Source organism: Lepisma saccharinum, chromosome 17 (genome assembly GCF_977018435.1).
Source record: "Lepisma saccharinum chromosome 17, izLepSacc3.1, whole genome shotgun sequence".
Taxonomy (NCBI): Eukaryota; Metazoa; Arthropoda; class Insecta; order Zygentoma; family Lepismatidae; genus Lepisma; species Lepisma saccharinum.
The window spans coordinates 41192933-41219430 of record NC_139245.1 but is presented as its reverse complement, the minus strand read 5'-3'; the positions used below and the strand labels follow the sequence as shown (position 1 = coordinate 41219430).

The 26498-nt window shown below is 37.5% G+C and overlaps 1 protein-coding gene across 1 annotated transcript in view; it reads right to left on the bottom strand.

The window, feature by feature from the left end:
• LOC146001691 (uncharacterized) overlaps positions 1-25843 on the bottom strand; it is a 71830-nt gene extending 45987 nt beyond the window's left edge. Inside the window, exons 1-4 of the mRNA XM_083139342.1 lie at positions 25341-25843; positions 20094-20265; positions 7451-7609; positions 6067-6205 (exon numbers count right to left, since the gene is read on the bottom strand). Coding sequence (XP_082995468.1) covers positions 6067-6205; positions 7451-7609; positions 20094-20265; positions 25341-25498 — 628 coding nt within the window. The 5' untranslated portion in view covers positions 25499-25843. The remainder of the gene's footprint in view (positions 1-6066; positions 6206-7450; positions 7610-20093; positions 20266-25340) is intronic.
• Between the last annotated feature and the right edge of the window lie 655 nt (positions 25844-26498).

The window sequence follows — 26498 nt, the reverse complement described above, 5'->3', positions numbered from 1 at the left end:
ATTTGAACTACACATTCCAGGCTATCAGTATTGTGGTCCCGGTACAAAATTGGACCATAGATTAAACAGAGGTGATCCTGGTGTTAATCCCCTAGATGCTGCTTGCAGAGACCATGACATAGCATACAACACACATACTGATCTTGACAAGAGACATGTTGCAGACAAGAAATTAGAAGAGGCTGCATTTGGTAGATTTGTAAGCAAAGATGCTTCTTTGAGTGAAAGAATAGCAGCATTGGGAACCACCATAGCTATGAACACCAAACAAAAACTGGGGTGGGGGCTGTGAATATGTATATAATAAACCTACAATGAAGGCCAAGGGTGTTATGTATCAAATACCTTATGCAGGTCTTAAATCTCTTAAAACTATTGATAGTCTTTTAACCAAAAAGCAGCGCAAGAAAAAAGCTCTTGTATTGCCAAGGGCCATGGTATGAAATTGTTGCTTAGTACCCCCCAATTAAAAAAATTACAGCAATCCAGGAAAAAATCACATGTGGGTGGATTTATATTTACTATCCCGGCCATCTTAGCAGCACTTGGGGCTGTTGGGAGCTTGGCTGGGGGATCAGCTGCCATAGCAAAAACAGTAATAGATGCCAAGAAAAATAGGGCAGAATTAGATGAATTGAAGCGCCATAACCTGGCCATGGAGAAACAAGGCAAAGGTGTTAAGAGAGCCATGAATAAGTTTAAAAAAAACAAGAGCCGCTTACAAACCAAGATATTGAAGCTTTAATCAAGCCACTGGGCATCAAAAATTTTAGAGGTGTGTACATGTCTGATTCTTTACCAGAACAACCACTCAACAAAGAGTGTGGCATAGTTAATTTGGATAAGTACAAAAATCAGGGCACTCACTGGATTTGCTATCTTAAATATTTAAAAGATGAGGCATTTGTGTTTGATTCATTTGGAGGTGTTCCACCTGAAAATTTAGTAAAATATCTAAAATCAGCTAATCTTTATTACAATAATGCCCGTGTTCAAAACTTCAAAGATGTTAATTGTGGACATTTGTGTTTATCTGTTCTTAGATATATGTCTCAAATAAATAAACCATCAATTGAAAATTTTCAAAAGGCCCTGTGGTATTTAAAACAATAATGGGGGTATTCCATCTCACCAGCCAAAATTCAATATTGAAACTCAAATTACATGATGATATAGTGTATCCCAAAACAATAGCTCTCAGAGCATTTTATGGCATGTACTTGATCCCTAATATTACACACCACAACAACAAAATTGCAGTAGGGGATCAAAAAATTGTCATCACTCCAGGGCAATATAATCTGTCCACTCTAAATGCTCAATTACCCAGAGGTATAGTATTAACTCAAAATTCTGTCACTCACAGAGTAGAGATTGTATCTGCTACAGAAACAGTGGATCTGGGTACTATAGGAGAGCTGTTAGGCTTTGAGAACAACACAAAACTTGAACCAGCCATCAAACACACTGCTATTAATATACCTAAATTCTTAGCCATAGAGACTCTGAATATTCACTGTAATGTGGCCGAGGGTATGATCACCAAATCAAATGGCATAGGCACTCACAAACAAACTGGCATTATTGCAACATTCAAACCTAACTCTGAATTTATGGAGCCCATCATCTACACTCCATCCCCAACATTATATTTTCCTGTGTGCCATAATAGAATAGATTATATTGAATTGATGGTCACTAATGAAAAAGAAGAATTAGTTGATTTTGCTGGAGCCACAACAACTGCAATCATAGAGATTAATATTTAAATAAAAATACATACAATGGAAAATATTGAGAGTTATGAGCTACAATCATTCCCCCCAAACAGAAGGACATTTGCAAATTTAAATCAACCCAACACAGAGATTGAGGTTGATCTTGATGTAGGGGATGGCTTTATACACCCCCACAGAGCAGATCTATACATCAAATTTGATGTTGTAAAGCTCGATGGTACAAATTATCCGGCAAATTCAAATATAAGATTGGTAGATAATTTTGTGCCACATCTGTTCTCTGAAATTGAGATCAGAAAACATGGTGTTGTTATAAACAGAGTGGATTACCCCGGCATTACCTCCACAGCTTTGGCCACACTAAAATTATCCAAAACCGAGGCTTCTTACTACAAAATAGGTGGATTTGAGGCTGGTGATAAGATATTATCTAAAAGCCACACAGTATTGTTTCCTATGCGCCTGTTGCCAGGATTCTTCTCAGATTACAAAGACATTGTGTGGAAGGGTGGTTTAAGAATTACATTTAGAAGAGCTGCCAATGATAATAATGCTTTGATGAGGTACAGTACATTAAATTCTACCAGGGAAGCTCTGCCTAATACCCTACCTGATGAGGGCAAATGCATTATTCAGACTATGGAGCTAAGAATCCTGGTTGTTGAATATGAGGCCAGTTATGCTCTTAAATACAAAGCAGATATCCTAAAAAATCCACAGATTCCTTTACAATTTTATACATATCAATGTGTACAGAAGCCTGCCACTGGTACCTATTATGAATTTGATGCTACAAATTCATTCTCCAGTATACAATATGACATGCCGGATTTTGTGGTGGTGCTGTTTCAGACTGGAAGACACAACAATCAGGAAAAAAATTCAAGTAAATTTGATAACTGCAACATCAAGAACATATATCTTAAAAATGGCAGAAATGAGGTATTTCCTAGAGAAAATTATAATTTAGACATGTCCAAGGATGATTTTCTTAAATTATATGAAGCATTTACAGCATACAAAAGGGTCACTACTGGCAATACTGACATGTATTACACACCAGATGAATTCAAAGCACAGAGACCCATGTTTGTCATCAACACCTCAAAAAGGAAACAAGTTGTGGTTAATCACAGGACAAACATTAAAATTATCTGTGAATTCCATGATACACTCCCTGATGACACTATATGTAGTGTTATTCTTATAGGTGAAAAATCATATGTTTATGATGTAAGAAATGAGAGAGTCACAGAGCAATTCTAGAAGGCCTCTGCATATTGCATTGTTTTAATATTAGATAAACAAATTGAACCTGGTGCCCAATTGAACTTAAACCGGAAGTGGACCGGAAGTAAATATGGGTGGGTGTGGGTGGGTGTGGGTTTTATGAGCATCTTGGCTTAGTTTTAGGTGTGGGCAAAAAAATATCAAGGGGGGCATATTTTTAACAAGCTTATGGACAACAATCTGACAGAAGTGCCTTTTGTAAGTGTGGACAAATCAATCTGAGGGGGCTCATCATTTCACAGGAACTTCCCGAGGGCATTTTTACAAAAATCTTGGATTAGACGGAGTACCACACTTGAGCAAAAAGCTCATATGGGCATGTTGAGCAAGTTTTAAGTGTAGCCAAATCTGCCTGAGGGGGGGTTCATCATTTCTCGGGTTTATATTATATACTTTTATACTACTGTGTGTTATGAAAACTTATTGGCGAGATGAAAAGAGTACACTCCTGGTGTCAACACTTGAACAAGTAATGAAAGTGAAATTCAATGTGGACATGACCTGTGAAGATTTTGGACTGGCAATAAAGTACGATTTAAACATACTCAAGAAAGCAAAATCATCCCAGAAGTATGAATGATGGTGCCCATTGGTGAGTAAGTATTATTTGTAATTAGCTAATTACATTAGACCAATAAGTAATTTGAATCTGTAGAGTGTAGGCCTATTTTATGGGGGCTATATATAATAGAAGCAATAACAAATAGCCACCCTTATTTTAGTTTTCTTTTTATGTTTTGTGGATGCACACCTTCAACCTATAGACTATACTCTTTTTGGTCAACAAATATCTGGTCACCCTAGATTCGTGGTCTAAAGGAGGGGTAAAAGATCTAGGACATTTAAGTGAATATATGAGAAAGCATAGTGAAAGCAAAAAGCACATGAATAATGAGTTAAATTTTGTCTCTCTCGGAACTGTCAACATAGCAACGCAGTTAAGCCACGCCTATCTAGAATCGCATAATGAACAAGTTGAAAAAAAAAATCTACGTCTTGTCAAAAATCATAGACTGATTCAAGTTCTGTGGAGCTTTTGAGTTGGCTCTGCGTGGCCACGATGAAACAGATTCCTCCGCAAACCCTGGGGATTTTTTATGGCTCGTTAATTTTGTCAGCAGTTTAGACAACGCTGTTAAAAAAACATCTTGACAACAGCACTGTATTTAAAGGCACTCGATCTCGCCATCGAAGTTCCGGATTGGAGTCTTGGCCCGGGTATGGGTATTCTTTGTAATATTGTACTTTGTAATAATGAAATTAATGAAGGAGCATTCACAAAGAATACCCATACCCGGGCCGAGACTCCAACCCGGAATTTCGATGGCGAGATCGAAAGTCGACCACTTAACATTCGTGGGTGGGGGTGGGGGTGGGGGTAGCACCATCAGTGCATCAGTTGTAGCACGCATCTTTGAAAAGTCACGAGCCGCTGCTGCCCTGTAGTTATAACTCATATACACAGGTTTTGTAAAGAAAATGCCGAAATATGCAGCAGCATCTTTGTGATCAATTGATTGCTTTTGGTTTTATTTTACTTCCCTTTCCTGCCATTTTTGACTAATTGCGAAGATGAAGATGAGTGAGATGACATGACAAAATTGATGAAGGGACACTCACAAAGAACACCCAAGCTAGGAATCGAACCTGGGATCTCTGGCATCATAGTGCACTATGCAAACCACTCCACCACAAAAGCCAGCTATCCAAATCTTGACACGAATGTGTGCATACAGGCCTTTCTATTCTTTACTATTTTTGCCTTGTATTAACTGTAAAAAGCCCCAGTGATCCAGCCAGGAGGATGTCTGACTGCCTTATGGGAACCCTGGTGTGGGTGACTTCAGGTGAGAATATTTTGGGCAATGTCGCTTCATGGAACAGCTCTGGGGTTCACCCAGCTTCTAATAACTGGCTATCTGGGGGCAACCCTTGTGGGTATAAGGCTGCCAGTGTAGTAATGTTCACATCAACTCCAGTGGCTTCATGGCATGGATAATGAATGGCCAGATAGTATATATATTTCACATAATTTCATTTCAATCACAGTCATTTATGTTATTTATCATAAGGGCATTGAAGGAACATTATAATTTCAGGCTTATGCAGTGCTTTTAGGGGCATTACTATTATGGGGGAAAATATGCCTCCTTTGCCACCTCCTGGAAAAAAAAATCCTGCAGACCTCCATGCCTGTACATTAAGTTATAATGAAGAAAAGTTCATGATTGTTATCATTAGCACTGGAACCATTGTGGTCTAGTTCGTAAAGTGTCCACGTGGGAGACCCAGTTTCGATTCTTGGTGTCATCTAAGGTGTGAATTTTTCAGGCCTTGTCCCTGCATGAACAGCTGTGGGGTTCACCCAGCCTCAAAATAAATGGGTTCATGGGGGCAACCCTAGGGGAAAAGGCAGCCAGAGCATGATGCTTATCACATCACCTCAAAAAATTGCAGAGATCGAGAATGTGTGGGGCCCCTACCTTCATATTCCCCTACATGTGCCTTGATGGCATGGTGCAATGTGCGTGGGGAACTTTACCTTATCATTAGCATTAATATTTGTATATTAATGTCCTGTATATATTTTGTGATGCACTGTGATTTATTGTAGTTCCAATTTTCTTTACGTTTTAAATCTAAGTAGACACTTACATTACATTCACTATGGTTAAGATCAAGAAAGAGTGCTCTACAGCCTTCATAGGATAGCGCAATGCACATGGGACAGGTTTAACTTTTTTTTTTTACGAATTATCACAATTGGATCTGCCTATAGTGATAGACTTAACTTAAATCCTAATTAAACTCATATTTGCTATCTGACGAGACATACCCTAAAATAACCTACAAGTTCTGAACATTTATTAATGTTATTGTGGAGTAGAAAAAATGACTCAAACCAATCTACAATAGATCCAATTGTGAGAGGGGAAAAAATATTTAAAATTTGCCCATTATTTTCAGTGTTCTCGACCACCATGTAGCTAGCTAAAATTATGCACAATTTTACATGTATGACCTGTAACATCCTCACCTCGACTGGACAGCAACATATGGACGTTCTTTGATCCTGCACACACAAACAGGTTTCCCCCAATTGAGCAGACGCTCAAGTGACCAGCTTCTCCATTCAGTTTCTTCATGCAGACAACCTGAGCAGCTTGCGATATTGGCTTTAAAAACAGTACAATGTGTAAATGTTAGAAACATGGCATTCACAGCAACAATACCTGAATACTCGGTGTCACATTCACATGAATTAGGAATGAATTGATATGAAATTTGTAATATCGACAAACATTTGATATCCATCTACCTGGTTAATTAATGTATGCAAATACATGCTTGTAATAGATTTTTCCTTTGAAAAAAACACTATGTACTTAGGCATTTAATTTACAAAACCACGAAATATGAATTATATACTTATATTCATAAAAATACCAAATGGAAGAACTGGCACTAAATTACAGGCTATTTATTGGCTGTTCTTGTGATCATTGAACATATTTGATTCATTATTCTTTTTTACCTGTTTAGGTTACTTTATGAAATCTGTTTCTGATGGTAAGAACAATGAATAAGCTTGTAATAGTAAATTATCTTCCCCATTATTGACTGAATAAGATATGTTACTAACTTACTGAGTGAAAATTTAAGACAACTAAGGGTTGTACCCAGTCTTTAGCATTCAGTTAGTCAGTGCTCCAAGTGGAAAGTTGCCAACCTCTGTGGCAGAATGGTTAGCACAACGTACTACGATGCCAGAGGTCCTGGGTTTGAATCCCTACCTGGGCATGGGTGTTCTTTGTGAGTGTCCCTTCATCAATTTCATCATATCACCAGTCATTCTCATCTTCGCAATTAACCAAAAATTGGCACAACAGCAAAGTACAATAAATAAAATCAATCAATCAAACCAAGTGAAATTTGAGCTGAGGGGATGCTTAGTCGAGTTGCAGACAGGTGGAGTGGTGTTTGTATGGTTCAACATGGAGATAATGCAGTAGGTTGGGGATGCTTTATGAAAATTTTCTTAACTGTTGGGATAGCATCCACCCATGTTTCACCCAACTTTGCGCATTGGCTCCAATGGTACACAATAGAGCCAAAAGTGTACAGAAAATTTGTTAGAACTCTCATTTAAAACTGTAAGTTACTTGTTCTATGTCTTTTCCACCTCATAATCTTCACCTATACATCATAATTTAACATCCTCAAATCTGTAGATTCACTACCACGACACTGTTCCAGTCAGGTTAGTGTTAAATTCAGTCGTCCACCCTCATAAAAGTTTATTTTGGCCATCTTTCGAAATACAGTTAAATCCTGTAACTTCAAATGTGTGTACACATCTTAAAAAAGGAATGACAGCCACTGAAATTCAAATCCATTGAACAAAACTCTTAGAAACTCACCTTTATGAAATAATCCTGCCAGACCAAATTATTTTTGGCACTGTGATAATCATCCTCATCTCCTAAGCCTCCTGTGAACTTCTTCAATGCAAATATAAGGAAATGGTGTGATATTTGATGTTTGTGATGTAAAGTCAGGACACAATTTCCTCGAGCAACCTGAAATAACAAATAATTGTTATAAATTGTTTAGTTCGCAATTAGCCAAAAGTGGCACAAATGTGAAGTAAAATAAACCAAATCAATCAATCAATATATTGTTTACATATACTCATCACGTACAACCAGTAGCATAGCAGTTTCCTGTCCCCTCCCCTCTCCCCAAGTAAAACATTTGGGGCTCTTAGTGAAAGAAATTATCACTGTATGTAAATATCAATGATACCAGATGAGTGGACAGATGTCTAGGACGTATTTAGGGGGAGGGGTCCGAAAGATTTACTACGTACAAAAATTAAATAATGAAAATATACTTGTTGTTTAATCGAGGGTTATTCATTTCCTCCAAATTTATTGGAAGGCAATGATTATATTCAAGATTTATGCAAGATTTATTACTACTTGCAACCTAACATTCATAGAATTTCACTAAGAACTTTACTTTTCGTCAACTGTATCTAACATCCTTTTTTTATATATTCAATAAATATTCAATTCTTTATCTATTTGACATTAATTCCCTTGCCAGGGCAGGGTTTTTTTTTTAACCTTAACTACACGTAAGCTAGATAACGAATACGTGATGTTATATCATTATTCTTATACAGTCCTTTTACCTATTCATGTAATAAAAATATATTAATTTGTAACAACCCTGGATCATCACAAGTTAAGATGGATCCACCTCGATGTTCATAAGTTCCTACATTAAATGAATAATTCAAATTTGATATTGTTTATCGTTAATATTTAGGGTTGGATATACTTTTTGTAGTTTGCGATTCTTCCACTCGCTTACGCTAGCATCGCCGAACCTTTATAAAGGGGAGATCTTGGCTAGCAACAAAATTGGCGTCCACCTACGGGCCAGAGAAAAACCTACTCCACCTTTGGGTGAGAGAACCCACTCCGCTTGCTAGCGAGAGAAACCCCACTCTGCCAAATTGGCGAGAGAAGGTGCTATGATTTCATTCGTAACCTAGTCTTCTAGAGGTTGGGACAGCAACTGCGATACCCCGTCATATTGATGTTGGGAAATTCGCTATCCCACAAGTTGCCCTGTAGTTCAGACGCTGGGAAAAACTGCATTTCCAAGGTTACCTATAAATATTTCCTCTTAATACCATTATTAATAAAGGTATAACTTAACTTCTGCTTAAAAGTCATTAAATAGGAACTTATTAAAGTGATATTGATAGCTATGTTACAGGAGGTTATCCGTTATGTGTTTTTGTGGTTATCCCTCCTGCACATACAGGAATGTTGTCGTTTGTATATTCAGGTAATTGTTTTGATGTATGCAAAGGTCTGTAGTTTTGAAATTGTTAACCAGTCACGGATAATACTCAGAAAGAGTAATGTTTTTGCGTATCTTCTTACTGTAACTCTTAAAAGATTTCTTCTTGATTTTATACACATATATTTTTCATTTCGTTAGAATAAAAATTACATATAAAAGTCCCTCAAACTGTTTTCTGTTGTACTAGTGTTATCTGCCAAATACATCTGGGAAGTTTCGATGAATGCTCTTAACCAGTGTGGTATTTAAGAAATTTCCAGTGGGGGGGGGGAATTCTACTGACTGTCTAGGGACAGCATGAGTTAATGATTTTATGCCATATAACATATCCCCCATGGATAAAATTTAACAAGCAGAGGGGCCACAAATACCCAGAGGGAGTAAATTCCCCCTACAAATACCACCCTACTCTTAACACCCGAACCCTGAGTGTAACAGATTCTCATGCTGCCGCTGGAGTGAAAGTTAGCATTAATGGTAAAACTTGAAACAAGATTTATCTCAGGTTGATATTCATGTTTGCCCAACATGTTGCATTAGTTAAATAGCATCCTAAGTGCAAAAGCAACTCATCGCGTGTAGGCATAAATAAGGCCAGTAACCAACTCTAAGGTCAACCAGGGCATTGCAAATTAATTAGAATATTTTAATTAATATGGTTTTAATTAATTAAATATAATTATAATTATTTTAAAACAACATATTTCTTCTTTGTAGCTAATCAGTGGTGACTTATTCATTCTAGTTTTTTAGACTTTTAACCACTGTTATTTTTTAAAAGAAATTTACCTACGTTTTGAAGGCTGAATCTGCCTCCGTCTTCAGGGTAGCGTGTAGTCTGTTAGGTACCATAAATGGTTGCCTAGGAGGATTATTCTTGGTGGCCTAGGCTTCACCGCGTCTGTCGGTCACAAGGACCTCTATATACAAAAAAATTGCCAGGTAAGATTATGAGTCTGACGTGAACACGTCTGACCTTGTGACCGACACATGCAGTGGAGCCTAGGCCACCAAGAATAATCCTCCTAGGCAACTATTTATGGTACCTAACAGACCACACGCTACCCTGAAGATGGAGGCAGATTCAGCCTCCGAAACGTAGGTAAATCTCTTTTAAAAAATAACAGTGGTTAAAAGTCCAAAAAACTAGAATGAACATATTTCTAGATATGTGTCCGTTAGTTAGTATCCTTCTCACCCAGCGACAATAAACAAAACATTAACTTTTACCCCAAATATGAACCACCCTCTCTCCCCATATTTTGTTATAGACTTGTATATAATCAAGGAAGTAGCTTCTGGAAACTAAATCAGGTTGATAAAAATCCTTATGATAAATAATGGTAGGGGAAATTGGATATACCTTTTCCTTCAACCCAGTGGAACAGAGAGGATTCTTTCTTGGAGGAGCGAGGCAGCGTCACACAGCTACATACAGTGCGTCCATTTCGATCTTCAGCCGAGAGATCGGGAGAAGCGTGGCGGGCGGCGCTGGCGGAGATGCCGACATTTGCGGCCTGTAATGCCCGCTTATTTTTATGGACATATGCAGACATTTATATAAATATTGCAAAACGAGCACTAACCTGTGTTATAATTTATCATCTGCAATTCATCCAAGTTCTGCCCTTATATACACAAAAAAATACGCTTTAAAAAACAATGTAAAGAGCCACAGATAATAAAACATTTTAATCATAGTTTTGACCAGTAACGTCCTGCTTAAGTTTATATCCTTGAAAGAGTTTTGTGTCGATGGGGATCGTTTGGAGGTTTCGAATGTGCAACACTGTATCAAGATTACGCTGTAGACAAAACCGTTAAAAGTCAATGGTGTTCGTGAGCTTCCTTGCAATCCGAAATCTCCGAGCTCGAGTTTTTTGTTCCTTTGCGACAGAGCTGTGAATATAGTGGCGAGCAAATGTAAACCAAGAGCGTGTTAATTTCGTACTGTGCGCAAGAGTGTTATTATTGGTTACTTGCCGTTACTTGTTTGTGTTATTGAAGTGTGTATGTGTGTTGTGTCAGTAAGAGGATTGGAATGCCAGCCGCAAGGTTCACGTTACGAGGGGGGCTGATAAGTTCTCGGCCCGACCCAGAAGGACTTTAGCTACAGGCACGAAAGTTTCAGGCTATTCAACGTATTCTCCCCGAAAGTCTACACTTGTCACTTGGTGGATATCAGTTTTAACAACTCTTATAACACAGGTTAGTGCTCGTTTTGCAATATTTATATAAATGTCTGCATATGTCCATAAAAATAAGCGTGTATTACAGGCCGCAAATGTCGGCATCTCCGTCAGCGCCGCCCGCCACGCTTCTCCCGATCTCTCGGCTGAAGATCGAAATGGACGCACGGTATATACTACTTGTCATAAATATAAAAAATTGTATTCCTCAACCTTCAATGAAGACGACTGACACAGCCTAGCCTCTATCCTTCGACTATCGCCGTAGCCCAGATTAAATACAGAAAATAATCGACTATCAAATGTGACTGATGCTTCACTCTCAAACAACGACCGCGGAAAAAAATGATAGTATAAAACCCGTGACTCCTGTGCACCGTACTCCCGCGAGGAGAGGAGCGGGAGAGTGGACCATGCTTCCTTATGGCCTGCGCGGGGATTTTTCGTCCAAGGTTTGTTTTGCTTGTGCTCGCTTTATACATGGGGATGGACTCCTTTCCTTTAAAACTACCACCAGGTTTCAGCGGTTAAATTCTTCCCCGACCAGCGCCGGTGGAGGCGGTCAGTGACGTATTTGTAGTGGCTTCTTAGACAGGGATCTCTTCATTTTACAACGGCGGTAAAACCTTACAGCGATGCCAATGCGATAACCAGCATGGGATTTTTCCCAGGTAAGGGAAATTTTGAAACTAAACTACTATTTCAGGAACGGGAAAAGAGTGGATGGCATGTTGATTGATTGATTGATTTAGTGTTTCAAGTCCACTTTATGCACAGTAACGCTATCGGGACTGGACCTACAGTTTAAAGTGGGATCCGAACCACTTGTGCCTGCACCGGGTATCGAACCCGGGATCCCTTGATTACAAGGCGACGACGCTACCAATGTGCCATTGGGGAGGCCAGTGGCTGGCATGTGATAGGGAATTTGTCCTGTGGCTGGCATGTGATAGGGAATTTGTCCTCTAGGCCAAAACAACACTGTCCCATCGAACACATGCAGAACTCAAGGCCGCTGACCTTCAACCAACAAACCACGTTTTATGATGTTTTCAACCCCTCTGCTGCTTCATTTATGACTGGCTGGGGTAGTCTGACTGGCCGGAGATGACAAAAGGCATTTTGCGAGTGGAAATCGAGTTGAAGGAAGTTTGAAAATTAGGTTTCTTACTGTGTGGATTTTCTTAAGTGTATTGAGTGCATGAATTACGTATATATGTTTTGAATGATCTGTGCTGCGTCGTGTATGGAACGAAAATGAATGACATAATTAACGAACTATTGCCGAAACAATTTACTCTGCTTTTGCATGAGGATAAACTTCAAATCGTGAAGATATGCAGGCCTCTGGCATCGCAAAGAAGAGAAGAATGGATTTGATTTGTTATTTTGCGTTGCTCTTCTGCCACTTTAGTTAATCGCAACAATGAGAATGAGTGACGATACGATGAAATTCATGAAGGGTCATTCACGAAGAATACCCATGTCCATGCCTGGATTTGAACCCGGGTCCTCTGGCATCATAGTGCACTGTGCTAATAACCATTTTACCACAGAGGTTGCCAAGAGAATAATGGTGTTCCTTTCCAAATTAAATATTCAAGGTAAGAAGTTTATTATACGCGTATATTTTATTCTCGCACGTAGGCCTACATAAATATTTCACATAATTGGCCTCTATGTATATTTTATAAATAACCATGAAATATTTGAAATGTTTTCCTTATTGTTTTTATATTAATGAAACAGTGTTATTTTTATAATTATTAGTAATGTATTTTAATCGCAATGTCGCATCACCTTAAAATCCAAGAAATTGAACGAAAAAGAGCCTCCCATTTGAACATTATGATAAAAAGAGATAGCCCAGGTTTTAAACCCAGCATACGCCACTGTTGCAGTTGTTATTTTTCAACAATGTAACATTATTGACAAGATTCATTGTAAAAATGCTTCTTTTTACTTTTGTTAAATTTACTATATTGTTATAAATACCATTAATCAAACAAGAATAAATGTCTGATGAAGGGATTGTGAGTTGTACCGAAACGTTACATCAAAAATTGTGTTCATGTGCTTGTAAGAACCTCAAGAGAAATAACACCAACATGTTGACCATGCTACGGATAAATTTTGAGTAAGAAAGGTTGAAGCAAGGTTTCAATTGAGCATCATCTACTCCTACTTTATTTTTTCATCCTTCTTAACATATTAACCCAGCAGGATGCCTGCTGTGTAAAAAATATTCACATGCAAAATTGCTACCCAAGTCCAAAATTTAATTGTTTAAAGCATGTAAATGTCGTATGTGTGACGCTTATTGCGTAAATAGTCTGTATGGTTTATAAGACCTTTGAAGTTGTCAAAATGTAGGTAAAAAACAAATTGTGTTTTGTCTTGTATAAATGGAGTTCACTATAGTTTGTTGAATGGAATTTTGTGATCAATTAAATATTGTTGAATTATGCGTGCATATCATTTATAATCTATTCGACACCTTGTGTAAGATCTGCATGTGTTCCAAATACACAACAGATGTATTAAATGGCGACGAGAAAAATATTTAACAGCGTAGTACAGATTTAGGTGAGTTTTGTCTATGATTAATGGGATTTAATCGTTGCTGTAGGCATCATGGCGTATGTGCCAGGATTTGACAAATATGATCCAGATGAAGGAACCATTAACTCTTATTTGGAAAGATATGATAATTATTGCCGAGTTTTCAACATATCTGAAGAAAGCAAAGTTCCTAGATTCATATCTGTAATTGGCGCCAAACCTTATGAAGTGTTACGCGAGTTGTTCTCTCCAATATTACCAGAGAAGAAATCGTTCAAAGAAATTTCTGATAGGCTCATTTCTTATTACAATCCAAGTAGTAATTTTATAGTGCAACGCCTAAAGTTAAGAAAATGTACGCAATTGGATGTGGAGAAGGTTGAAGATTTTACAAGAAGGCTCCGAAAGATAGGTGAAGCATGTGGATATGGTGAGTTTTTACCTATTGCATTGTTTGACACGTTCGTGAGCGGTTTAAGGTCTGACGTTATTAGGAAGAAAATAATAGCAGAAAATATCATGGAATTCCAGAAAGCTTTTGAGTTAGCTAGACAAATGGAAAAACTCGAGTGTGATATGAAGGATTATTACCGTGAAGTGAACTTAAAAGGCACAATGAATAATATTAAGTGCAAGGGCAATGACAGAAGATTTCATGAAGCGAATAACGTTTCACGTAAAAATGAGATTGATTCCAAATTTAGCAATCAGCAAAGTAATCTTCATGGTCAAGGTAATAATTCAAAATCATATAAATCAAAGTCCAAAGTGCAAGGGCATTATGAAGGAAGTTTTCGTTCGTTTTGTGGGAAGCAAGGCCATAATTATTTGAAATGTTATAAAAGGATTAACATTGAATGTAGAAAATCCACAAATTATGAACTTGATAACCAATTTGTTGCTCATACAACTGAGTTAGAATCTGCACCTAACTCTGAAGCTAACCCAACAAACACAGCTGCCAGTCAAGATTTGTTTGTTGCCACTATTTTTACGCATTCTAATGATGCACAAATCAACTTTAATAGTAAAGTTGATAAAGAAGAAATCGTGGATCAGGCATCCAAACTTCAATCGTCACAACATGTGATCAACGATTCTGAAAATGATATAAAAGTGTGTACAAGGGAACTAGATTCCAACATTAACCAGCGCTCATATTTAGTAGAAATTATTGTAAATGGTCATGAATCCAAGTTTGAGATTGACACTGGATCCTATGCATCTGTTGCTAGTAAAGATTTTTATCAAAAGTTTCTGCATAATGTACAAATGTCTGAACCTAACTGTACATTGAAAGGTGCTGATAATAATGTGATACCTTTACTGGGAAAAGTTAATGTGAATGTTGCGTGGAGAAATCAGTTCTATCGTCTAGATTTGTACATAATTAATTGTCATTTAGAATATCCGCTTTTAGGAAGAAGTTGGATTCAAATTATGATACCCAAGTATCATTGTGAGTTGATTGAAATTTGTGCAAGGGGAACTTGTTCTCCGCAGTCTGATATTATTGCACACAATGTCACAGGAAATAATGCAATGAACTCTGATGTTCGTAATGTCAAGCATATATTAAATAAATGTGACAATTGTATAAAAACTAATAATGTACAAGGGATCGTTGATATTATAAAGGAAGAATTTCATTCTACATTTGATGGCGATTTAAGCTTGCCTATAAAAGATTTTAGAGCTGATATTCCATTAAAACCTGACGCAACTCCAATTTTTAAGAGATTTTACAATGTACCTTATGGAATTAAAGATAAAGTAAAATCAGAATTGGATAAATTGGTAGAAAATGGCATTTATGAAAGAGTTGACACTAGTGAATGGGCCAGTCCGATGGTTGTCATTAAAAAGAAAAATGGAGATTTACGCATTTGTTGCGATCTAAAAAGTACATTGAACAAATATGTAGAAAATGCTTCTTATCCCCTACCACTGTTAGAGGATATTTTCCAGAAAGTTAGAGGAAATGCCGTATTTGTTAGTTTGGATTTACAAAAAGCTTATTGGCAAATAGCTTTGAGTGAAAAAGCAAAAAGGTTGCTTGTAATGAACACGCCATGGGGATTATTACAACACACAAGATTACCATTTGGAGGTAAAATTTCATCTCAAATATTTCAGAGAGTAATTGAACAGATATTGCAAGGTCTGCATTATGTAATTCCATATCAAGACGATATTCTAATTTGTGGATCTGGACTGAATGAAACGGTTAGCAGATGTATTGAGGTCATACACAGGTTAGCACAATATAACGTGAAGGTTAATTTGGAAAAGTGCAAGTTCTTTAAATCATCCATTCAATACTTAGGATATGAACTCTCTGCGGAAGGAATTAAACCATGCCAGTGCAAGATTGAAGCATTGCTTAATTGTCCACGTCCGCATGACGTGAAGGAATTGAAGTCGTTTTTGGGAGGCATTAATTTTTTTCGAAGGTGCATTCCAAATATGGCTATACTGATTCCAGCCTTGTACAATTTATTAAAGAAGAATGTGCATTGGAATTGGAGTGATGACTGTGAAAGTCAGTTCAAAAAGGTTAAAGAAGCACTGCAGTCATCCGAAACTTTAACTCCGTTTGATCCTAGCAAGGATACAGTAATCATATGCGACGCTTCGAGCTATGGTCTAGGAGCTCAGATATGCCATAGAATTAATGGTGAATTGAAAACAATAGTGTGTGCATCTACTACTCTTTCGCAACATGAAATGGCTTATCCTCATCATGAAAAGGAAGCTCTTTCAGTTATATTTGCCGTGAAGAGATTTAGAAAATATATTTATGGAAAGCAATTTCAAATATGGACTGATTCACTACCCGCCAAATAACTACTTCAATATGGAAAGGCTATACCCATTATGGCTTCATCCAGGATTCAACGTTGGTGTTTGTTCTTGGCTAATTATGAATATGAAATTGTGTACAAGAAGAATGTTGAAGTAGCGGATCTGTTGTCGAGGTTGCCATTGCAAGGGGAAACAGTTGATATCGACGGGATTCAGTTTGTAAATACAATCAAGCTCACGGATCGTCTGAAAGATGTCTTCCGAACTTTGCAAGAACAAGATGTGATGTTGAAACAGGTCAAAAGGTACGTTATGGAAGGTTGGCCAGAATCTAAGATTAAGGATCCAAATATAGATGAAAGTGAATTCGAAGCGCTGAGAAGAAGAAGAAATGAACTACAATGTGAAGAAGATATATTGCTGTGGAGTTCTAGAGTTATTGTACCTAATTCAATGAGGCAACAAGTTTTGGAGAAAGCTCATGAGAATCACGATGGCGTAGTTAAAATGAAGTTACTATTGCGTGAAAGATATTGGTGGCCTGGTATAGACAAATGCATTGAAGATCACGTAACATCGTGGAACGTTTGTAATGCTGTAAAACCTGACACCAAAAACAAAGAATACAATGATTGGAAGGAAGTAACTAAGCCGTGGGAGAGAGCACACATGGATTTTTTCTATTTTCAAGGAAAAGTGTTGCTTCTCGTTGTTGATGCTTTTACAAAATGGCCAGAATGTGAAGTTGTATCTTCTACATCATTCAGGGATGTAAAAGGATTTATGTCGAGACTAAGTTCAAGGTATAATCAGCCATACACCTTAGTTACGGATAATGGTCCTCCCTTCCAATCTGCAGAATTCAAGAAATATTGTGAAGATCAAGGGATTGCTTTGATGCATTCACCAGCTTATCATCCGGCTAGTAATGGACAAGCTGAGAGACACGTACAAATTATAAAAAGTGCTCCGAGATGTAAATTGTACGAAACTAGAAAAGAGGACAAGCATTTTGATTTAAATAATGCTTTGCTGGATGTGCTACATTGTGTCCGAATGGCTCCAAACACCGTTAATTTGAAATCTCCTGCTGAAATGATGTATGCATTTGAGCCGAGACCGAAAGATGATATAGGTCGGTTGCAGGATATTCCTGATAAAAGCAAACGCGAGGATACCAGAGGAGGTGTCAAAGTTTGGGTGAAACTTGCCAACCGAGATTCCAGTGGTGCATCCTATGTTCAAGGTGAAGTTGTCCGGAGAGCAGGGACATATACTTGTGTATATTAAAGTTGGTAAAGATGTTAAGTTAGTGCACGGGAACCAGATAAAATGGAGAAATGTGAGAGAAAATGATAGAGGATATCATCATGATAGTGACGAAACAGGCGATAAGAATAATGACGCATCTTCAGAAGTCCACGAAGGAAGATATTTAGATGCGAACGATACGTTTAAGGATTACGAGAGAGGAGACAATCATGAAGTGGTGGAAGAAGCTGCAAGAGGGAACATAGATTTAGATGGACGTGAAGCAGCAGAGTCAAGAGTGTTAAGGAGAAGTCAGAGGCAAAGAAAACCACCCGACAGATTGGATTTCAGTGATTATGGTTAAAAGAAGTAAAGACCGCGGGGGAATGTCGTATGTGTGACGCTTATTGCGTAAATAGTCTGTATGGTTTATAAGACCTTTGAAGTTGTCAAAATGTAGGTAAAAAACAGATTGTGTTTTGTCTTGTATAAATGGAGTTCATTATAGTTTGTTGAATGGAATTTTGTGATCAATTAAATATTGTTGAATTATGCGTGCATATCATTTATAATCTATTTGACACCTTGTGTAAGATCTGCATGTGTTCCAAATACACAACAGTAAATACAGTTAATCCTGAGTTATATGTATGTCAAGGTGAAGGGAAAATAATACGTGTAACTGAGAATCACTTACAAATCACATTTAGTTACCATCATTATTAAAATACTGTAATTGTATCTATTTTGAGGAACAAGATATACGTAATACAGGTTATTTCTGTCAAAGTGGTAAATTAACGAATCTAGAAGTTGATTCTTAAATACATTACATTTTCCACTTTATTAGTGACCACTTTGACACTGACATTTACTACCAAATTTTAAAAATTGTCTAGAATAGCATTTATTTTACTAATGACTGTGCAAAATGTGGTACAAGCGATGCTTAAATTTGCAGCTATCTTAGTTTTAGTTTAATGTGGATTAGCATCCACTTCCTCCTGTATAAATTTTAATTTCTGGTCAAGAGAGTAACTCTTCCTCTTTCTTGAGTGATGGAGTTGGTGATTTAAATCCACTTTATGCACAGTAAGGCTGGACCTACAGTTTAAAGTGGGATCCAAACTACTATGTGCCTCCACTGGGAATTGAACCCAGGACCCCTTGATTGCAAGGCTACGATGCAACCACTGTGCCATAGGGGAGGCCCTTTTCCTCTTTCTGTTCTCCATGGCCGACCAATAGCAACTGTCACTTCTGTGACATTGTTATGTACAAATCAACTATATCTAATTAAAATTAGTAGTAGTACAACTAAGGTTTACTTAACACATGTTTAAATTATATTTTGCTAGGACCTACAGTAATTTACATATAAAACAGAATTACGCAGAACTGAGTTACGTATAAAGCAGTCTCAACTGTATTAATACCTTCATTAATGTACAATTTTATTATGTGTAAATATTCTTATTTCATTACACAAAACTGCAAAAAAATTAGAAAGAAAAGGATGTAAGACAAGTGCTCTCTACCATTATGTACGGACATGTCCTAGGTAAAAAATACCCAGAAGAAAAACTACTTTTTTAAAATCAAAATGTTAATTGCTTTAATACCTGGTGGAGGCATATGGCACAGCGGTTCGGATCCCACTTTAAACTGTAGGTCCAGTCCTAGCTTTCCTGTGCATCAAGTGGAAACAAATTAATATTAAAATAATAAATAAATAAAGGTTTTAAAGCAAGTAAATAGTAATACCTTTATGGATTAACCTAATTTTATTCATTTTGAACCCTTGCATTGAATCAGACAATTGATAAAAATGAGAAAACTATAACATGTTGAAATACCAAACTGAAACATATCAGTGCACGCACGTTGGGTGAAATTTACCAAGGCAGTGTTTCTACGGCCCTGCAACCGGAACTAACAAACTAACTTACAGCCAAATTCAAGGTCCCTACACTCGGAATGGTTCACTGGAAAGGTACTGAGTAGAATAGACTCAAACACTTATCGGAAGTGATCAAAAATATATTTCAAAATTGGCTGGATAATTTTTACCCATATGCACATCCTTACGGTGAAACAAAATGTAGGGTTAAAAGTAATAAAATAAACATGTTTTCTTTCTTTCACAACGTGCTAAATCAGTTCCACTAAGAGTTCTTCACGATTGACAGGAAAAGTATTACATTTCCATTTTCGTTTATTTTATGTCACACAGAGTGAATGATGAAGTGATGATGGGATAAACACAATTAAAACAATCATGCCTGACCAAGGTCAGAACCTGGGACACAAAAAAAGCAACTCTCACAAAAAAAAAAAAAAAAAAAAAAGTAAAAATTAATTCTGTTGAATAACAAACCTTGTCCCTGATGTCCTTGTTACGATTATATATGACATCGTCTGGTCCCCAGCGCTTTCCCTGGACTTTGACATCTGTGAGAGTTCCACTAAATCCTGAAGGTAGCACACCAGCTGGGATGTCTGCATTAATACATTTTACATTTTGTCTTTTATTTGCCCATAGAAGCCAACTAAAATGTAAAACAAAGTTATAACTAATTACATTATCATCCATCTACATCCATGAGCATTGAGAATTCGATTTTAAAATTTAAAATTTTGGGTGCATTAGCACTTTAGCTATTTTGCACCGGGAACTTTTCTAATGTTGGAAGTGGCGCCGGCACCCACCCAGCATCGAATGACATGGGTACCTGGGGGAAAGAATGGGGGGGTAAAGGCAGTCAGGGGTGTGATGCTGATCACATCACCCCCACTCACGACCGGATCAAGGAAGTGTGGGGCATTGCCCCCACACCCCTTATATGCCTTCATGGCGTGGTGCTAGGCACAGGGGAGCACTTACCTTTTTATCACATTATACGAGGTCCATCCCCTTATTGTTACAAATAACAACTCTAACGTTGCATAAGTAAAATCTTAAAATATTCAGACTTCTGTCAAAAGTTGAGGCTGCAAATGGGCACTCGGCACACACAAGGACAAAAAACAGGATAACACACAGAATTATACCAGCCATAGGGCCAGTCGCCAGAGGCACATTTTTCGCAAAATGCAGTCCAGGGTGTACCGTACCTCATGGAAGTGAGGCTGACAATTGGGTGTACTACATGGAAGATCACCCCTTACACCCCGGCATTGGGAAAGGGAAAGGGGGGGGGGGGTTGAACAGGTCCATCGATCTCCCTTGGAAATTAATTTCCATAAATCACATCCATTACAAAAAAACAAGTTGTTATTTATACAGCTACTAACAGAAATAAAGTTCAGTTACCAAATTAACCAAATTAAAAACTGTGTTAGATTGAAAAAAAATAGTATAAAATACAGGATCCAGGTTGTTTTATTGCATATTCTACCATCTAATGCAAAGAATAAATGATTCCGCAGTTTTCAAAATTCCCAAAATTAGTTTTATGTGAGAGGTCACAGAATTAAAACTTTATTATTAAAATTTCCTCCTAATGTCCATGTGTAGAAGTTACTAACAAACCAGTGCTATGCATTTTCAGTACACTAACTTCACGAAATGTGAAAATATATATGAAAAACAGTTGAGCTAGACATTCACTCATATGGTGGATCAAGAAGACTTCTCAAGGAAATAATAATAAACTCAAAATTACATTATTCCTATTAGTTTATAATAGTTATTACTGAAAATAACCATAACAATTACTATTATTTCGGTATGATTTTACAATACCAGGCACTTCCCCAATATCTTTCATATTTTGCATACTCAATAATTTAGGCCTCGTAATCACATATTTGTAGTTAAAATTTGGCGGTTACGTGTAGAACTTGCAAAATCACGTGTAGAAGGTTGTGATTTTACAATACCAGAAAAACCATAATTTTGTTAATAATTCGATTACTCACTAATTATGGAGTTCTGATGACGTACCTGCAGTTAAGAATTGGTGCTCACGTGTAGAAATTGTAAATTAACATGTAGACGTTGTAAAATACAAACCATTCTCGGATAGCCCCACGAACCATGCACAGTTAGGTTAACATAGTTAAAATTTGGGATCGTAGTAATATCAGGATTATATATTTACACCCCTCGAACGATGCACGGGTAGCCCCACGAACCATGCACGATGCCCGTTAGGTTAGGCTGACAGTTAAAATCTGGGGTCGTAATAATATCAGGAATATATATTTCATTTTTTATGTATTCAGAACACAAAATCTTGCGATAAACATTGGTTTTCTTGAGAAATTGAGGGTGTTGGTTGCGATCACGGACCCGCTTATTTTGCGAGTTCTACACGTGAGTGCCAAATTTTAATTGCAGATACGTAATTACGAGGCCTAAATTATTGAGTTTGCAAATATGAAAGAAATTGGGGAAGTGTCTGGTATTGTAAAATCGTTGCATTATTTCTACGATTCAAATTTTACCAATGGCTTGACCCATCTACAAAAAGATTTGGCGATGGCTATGCCTACATATCAACAAGGGTGCGTACAGAGAAGGACCGGGGGGGGGGGGGAGGGGGGCATCGTGAAAATGTACAGAAACTGTTCCAATAACTGTTCATCAACAGTTTATGGAAAGGATGAAAGTCAAATCCAGTTTTTATTTGTAGAGTGGACTGAAATCTGAACTGAACAACAATGACGAATTCAATTTCAATTTTATGATTTGAAAAAAAAAAAAAGTAAAATCTGAGTTTTTATGAATGAGGGCAAGTTAGGAAATGGTAAATGTTTACTATACACAAACACATTTCTTCATTTTTACAGAAGAAACTACTTACGGAAATTAGTTCCTCTAGCATTGTTGAACATCTGGAAGGTTTTTTCTGTCATATGGGATTGTGTCATAGTGGAAATTCATTATTTTTTGTTGAAAATTAATTCTCCGACGCACAATAGCGTTTGGCGCATACACCTTCGTAGATCATGGCAAGTCGTGCTTGTGTTTTGTCGATGTTCATTGGGTATGCAGTTTCCAACGAAAAATATAAACATAGTTAAAATCCAATGAACCATTCACAATAGCCCCAAGAAATATTACATAAGGTTAGGTTAGGCAAACATAGTTAAACGAATTTTAACTATGTTTGCCTATCCTAACTAGTTACATCTATTCTAACTATGTTTGCCTAACCTAACTAAACCTAACCTAACCTTACGTAATGTGTCTTTGGGCTATTGTCAATGGTTCAACACATTTTAACTACGTCTGTATTTTTTCGGTTAAGAAGGTTGGAAACACTGCATACCCAATGAAAATCGACAAAACACAAGCACGAATGTGTACGTGCCATATTGTGTCTTACCGAAGTGAAAAAATGAAAAGAAAGAAGTACTCGTAATGTGAAAAATTGATATTACTTTGATCCAAAAAACGTGAATACACCTTAAAGAATGTTCCACGAAGCAGATACATAAGTACGAATCTTAAAAATGACGAAACAAAGAAGTTACACGTGTTTGTGGATAGTAAATTTTTACCCATGGATGCTTTGCCCAGTTTTGGGAAAAGTAGAGGAGGATGTTTGTATGTCTCAACATGGAGAAAATACAGGGGGTGGCTCTCCAAATTATCCTAGCAGGGGTATGCTTTATGAGAATTTTTTTAACTTTGAATGCTGCTGACCCCCTGAGAAAAGATTCTGTGGGCACTCTTGCACATCAATATGGGCAATATCTTGATTTCTACAGTATCACAGAAATCCATATTCTAGGCCAGGTCGAGCTTGCCATTTTCTCGCTCAATTTCTATGCAGAACATCTATGTGTGTCAATTCATAAGGTAATACACCACTGACATTACCAGTGTTTCAAAGGAACAAGTTCCATTGCGGTATCACTGACAATTTTCAGCCCAAGTTCCTTTTGTTATATTGCGATTTGATCATGCTAAGAATGCAATTTTAACATGGTTCCACCTTAGTTCACCCACCCCTGGTTTCCCACATGGTAGTCAGGCTAGAATTTCACGAGAAATGCAGTGGTGAAGGTTTCCTCAACCTATCTTTAATCAGGAAAAAGTTATGATTGTAACAAATGTATCATTTTCAAGGTGTGAGAAAACAGTGTCATATATATATATATATCACATTACCCCCTTCCCATTTAAAAAACTGAGTTGAATTCAATATGGAGGACATCCACTTGGAACACACCAATAGCCCTTTCTAGCTCGCTGCACTTGACTCGCTTTGACTCTCTTTGCACCGAAGCATTTAGTTGGTTGCACGGTGCAACACCAAGTCGTCTAGTTCGTTGATTTGGAGTCAAGTAGTGTATTTGGTGTCTGCACTATGTTCTGGGTCGGTGTATGTGTGGTGTATGGTCACTTGGTTAGTCACTAACTAATCAAATGACCGTTTAAAGCAGCAGGCAGGCATTTGCTGAATCTTCTGAAGTTGAACGTAATTTCCTTCCACCACCCTGACACTGGATACACCTGCACTGGACTGAATGTCAAAAAGTGCAGCCACCTAGATGGGGCTAATGTGTTTCCTCCCAGCCTAACCGTTTCTATCATGACAAATTGTACCCAGCCTAACTCCTTTACTTTTTATACGGGGGTATTACAAGAGACTTTCACCCTTTAGGCCCTGGTTCGATTTCGATGTACATCTGTTAACACATACTGCAGAGTTTTAGCGATTACCTAAGATTTTGTTCAATATATGCTTTCATGGTTAGGTTTGGTTCTCTTAGCACTAAAATAAAGTCCATAAATGCATTCTACTAAGATTCCGATTTACTTCTACATTCATTCCCATGCTTCTACGATATTTACTGTCGCTTGTCGAAGGAGAATATCTTGTCCATGGGAAGTGCACATGCTTGCGTAAGGTAATTTTTAAGTTGTTTTTTTTTCAACATAAATAACTTTTTTCGAGTCCAAACTTAAAGGAAGGTTCAAATTTCGTGTGACAATGATTTCAAAAATTCTACGATAATTAGTCTTTGTGCTAGGAGAAATCATAAAACTATCGGAACCGTTACCCCACAAACCATTGACGGATAGCCCCAAAAACAATTCATGGATAGCCCCACGAACCATTTTCGGCAAGGTTAGGTTAGGCAAACATAGTTAAAATTTTGTTCGTAAGAGAATGCGATACAGCTTTTTTTTAAAAAAAAAGTCAACTTACATCAGTTTTTTTCACCATTTCCAGATGTGACCGCGGCATTTTAACAAGAGATTCGTGATTAGAAGGCCAAATTTAGTTAGTATACCAAATAATAACGAAATTAGAGACATTCTCTATATTCTACATTCGCTCCCAAGAATTACACACACACATACATTATATAGGTCTATGTGTTGTGCGTGTGTAAAGGTAGGTAGGTAGAGAGGGGGGCCTTTTTTAATATTTTGCGGGGGGCCAGATTTGTAGATCCGGCACTGGCAGTAAGTAATCACTATGACTCCGAAGTGTGTGTTAACAGGCATAATTAGAAATCGAACCATGTAAAAAATGTGCACCATGACAAATTCGGAATTAAACAATCGGTACTTGAGCCTAACATGGATTCCTGAAGCCTAACCCTACAAGCAAAACATAAATCCACCATATTTATAAAAAAATATTTGTTTTCACTTGCTTACTCTTTTGTTTGCTCTTCGCTTGTTCTCTCTTCTAATAGGAGATGCTCCAAATCCTGTTGTGACGTCGAGTTCCGTCCTTCGGTCTCAATTGCATCCCATAACTTGACCAAAGTGTCATCCATTGTTAGTATATTCCACATTGTCGAGGTCCAATTCATTTTCTTTTTTTAGCTATTCTTCGAGCCACCTGTTCACTGCTGTAACAAGCCACTGCACTACTGCACTACAATACACAAGGTCCAACAATTTGAATTACATGGATGCAACAACTCAATCACTTGCAATAATTGCGCAACGAAAAAGAAGCTAGAAACAAACTGGTGGCGCGAGCGTGGGTGTTCTATAATCCTCATTGATTTTGTGAAATGGTATTAGTGTTGGATTATAACAAGCAAAACTGTAAACTTTTGTTCTATTGCTTTACAATAATGTGTCATTTTGTTCACGAAGAAGTTTCAAGTTTATATTTCGACATGTCGTCTGCATTGCCGGAGTCATGTTTTTCCCCATGATTCTGTCAATCTACACGACCAATCAGATTATGACTCAAATTAACTTGTCATTCATGAGCAATTATACATTTGAAGTCAGTAGTCCATCCAACGACAAAAGTCATAGCAGGCGAATGGACATTTCCACTTTGACATGAAAAACGTTTTAAATCCGTTCATTTTACAGATAATGACACAAACATGAGATGTTCTCAAGAAACACGCCTTCAAACATTACGTCAGGGATTTGAAAACGTCCTCTCCACAGACACGAGGTACTCTGACGTCATCACTTAGAAATGCGTGCAGCCAGGGCTTCTGCTCGTCCCGTCAACTTAGCATGAGCCGCGGAAGCGACACCAAAGTCACTTGTTACTGCGTAAAACAAGTATCTTCCAGTGCAAAAATCTGTGCTCCATTTCTTGGAGATGAATTATACCCTAACAGTATAGCAGTATTTACTATAATGGACATTTCCACTTTGACATGAAAAACGTTTGAAATCCATTCATTTTACAGATAATGACACAAACATGAGATGTGCAAATTATCTCGGCGATATTGGTTTCGGTTCTCGAAAAACACGCCTTCAAACACCGCTGAAATTCACCTACTACGTCACGGATTTGAAAACGTCCTCTCCACAGACAGGAGGTCCTCTGACGTC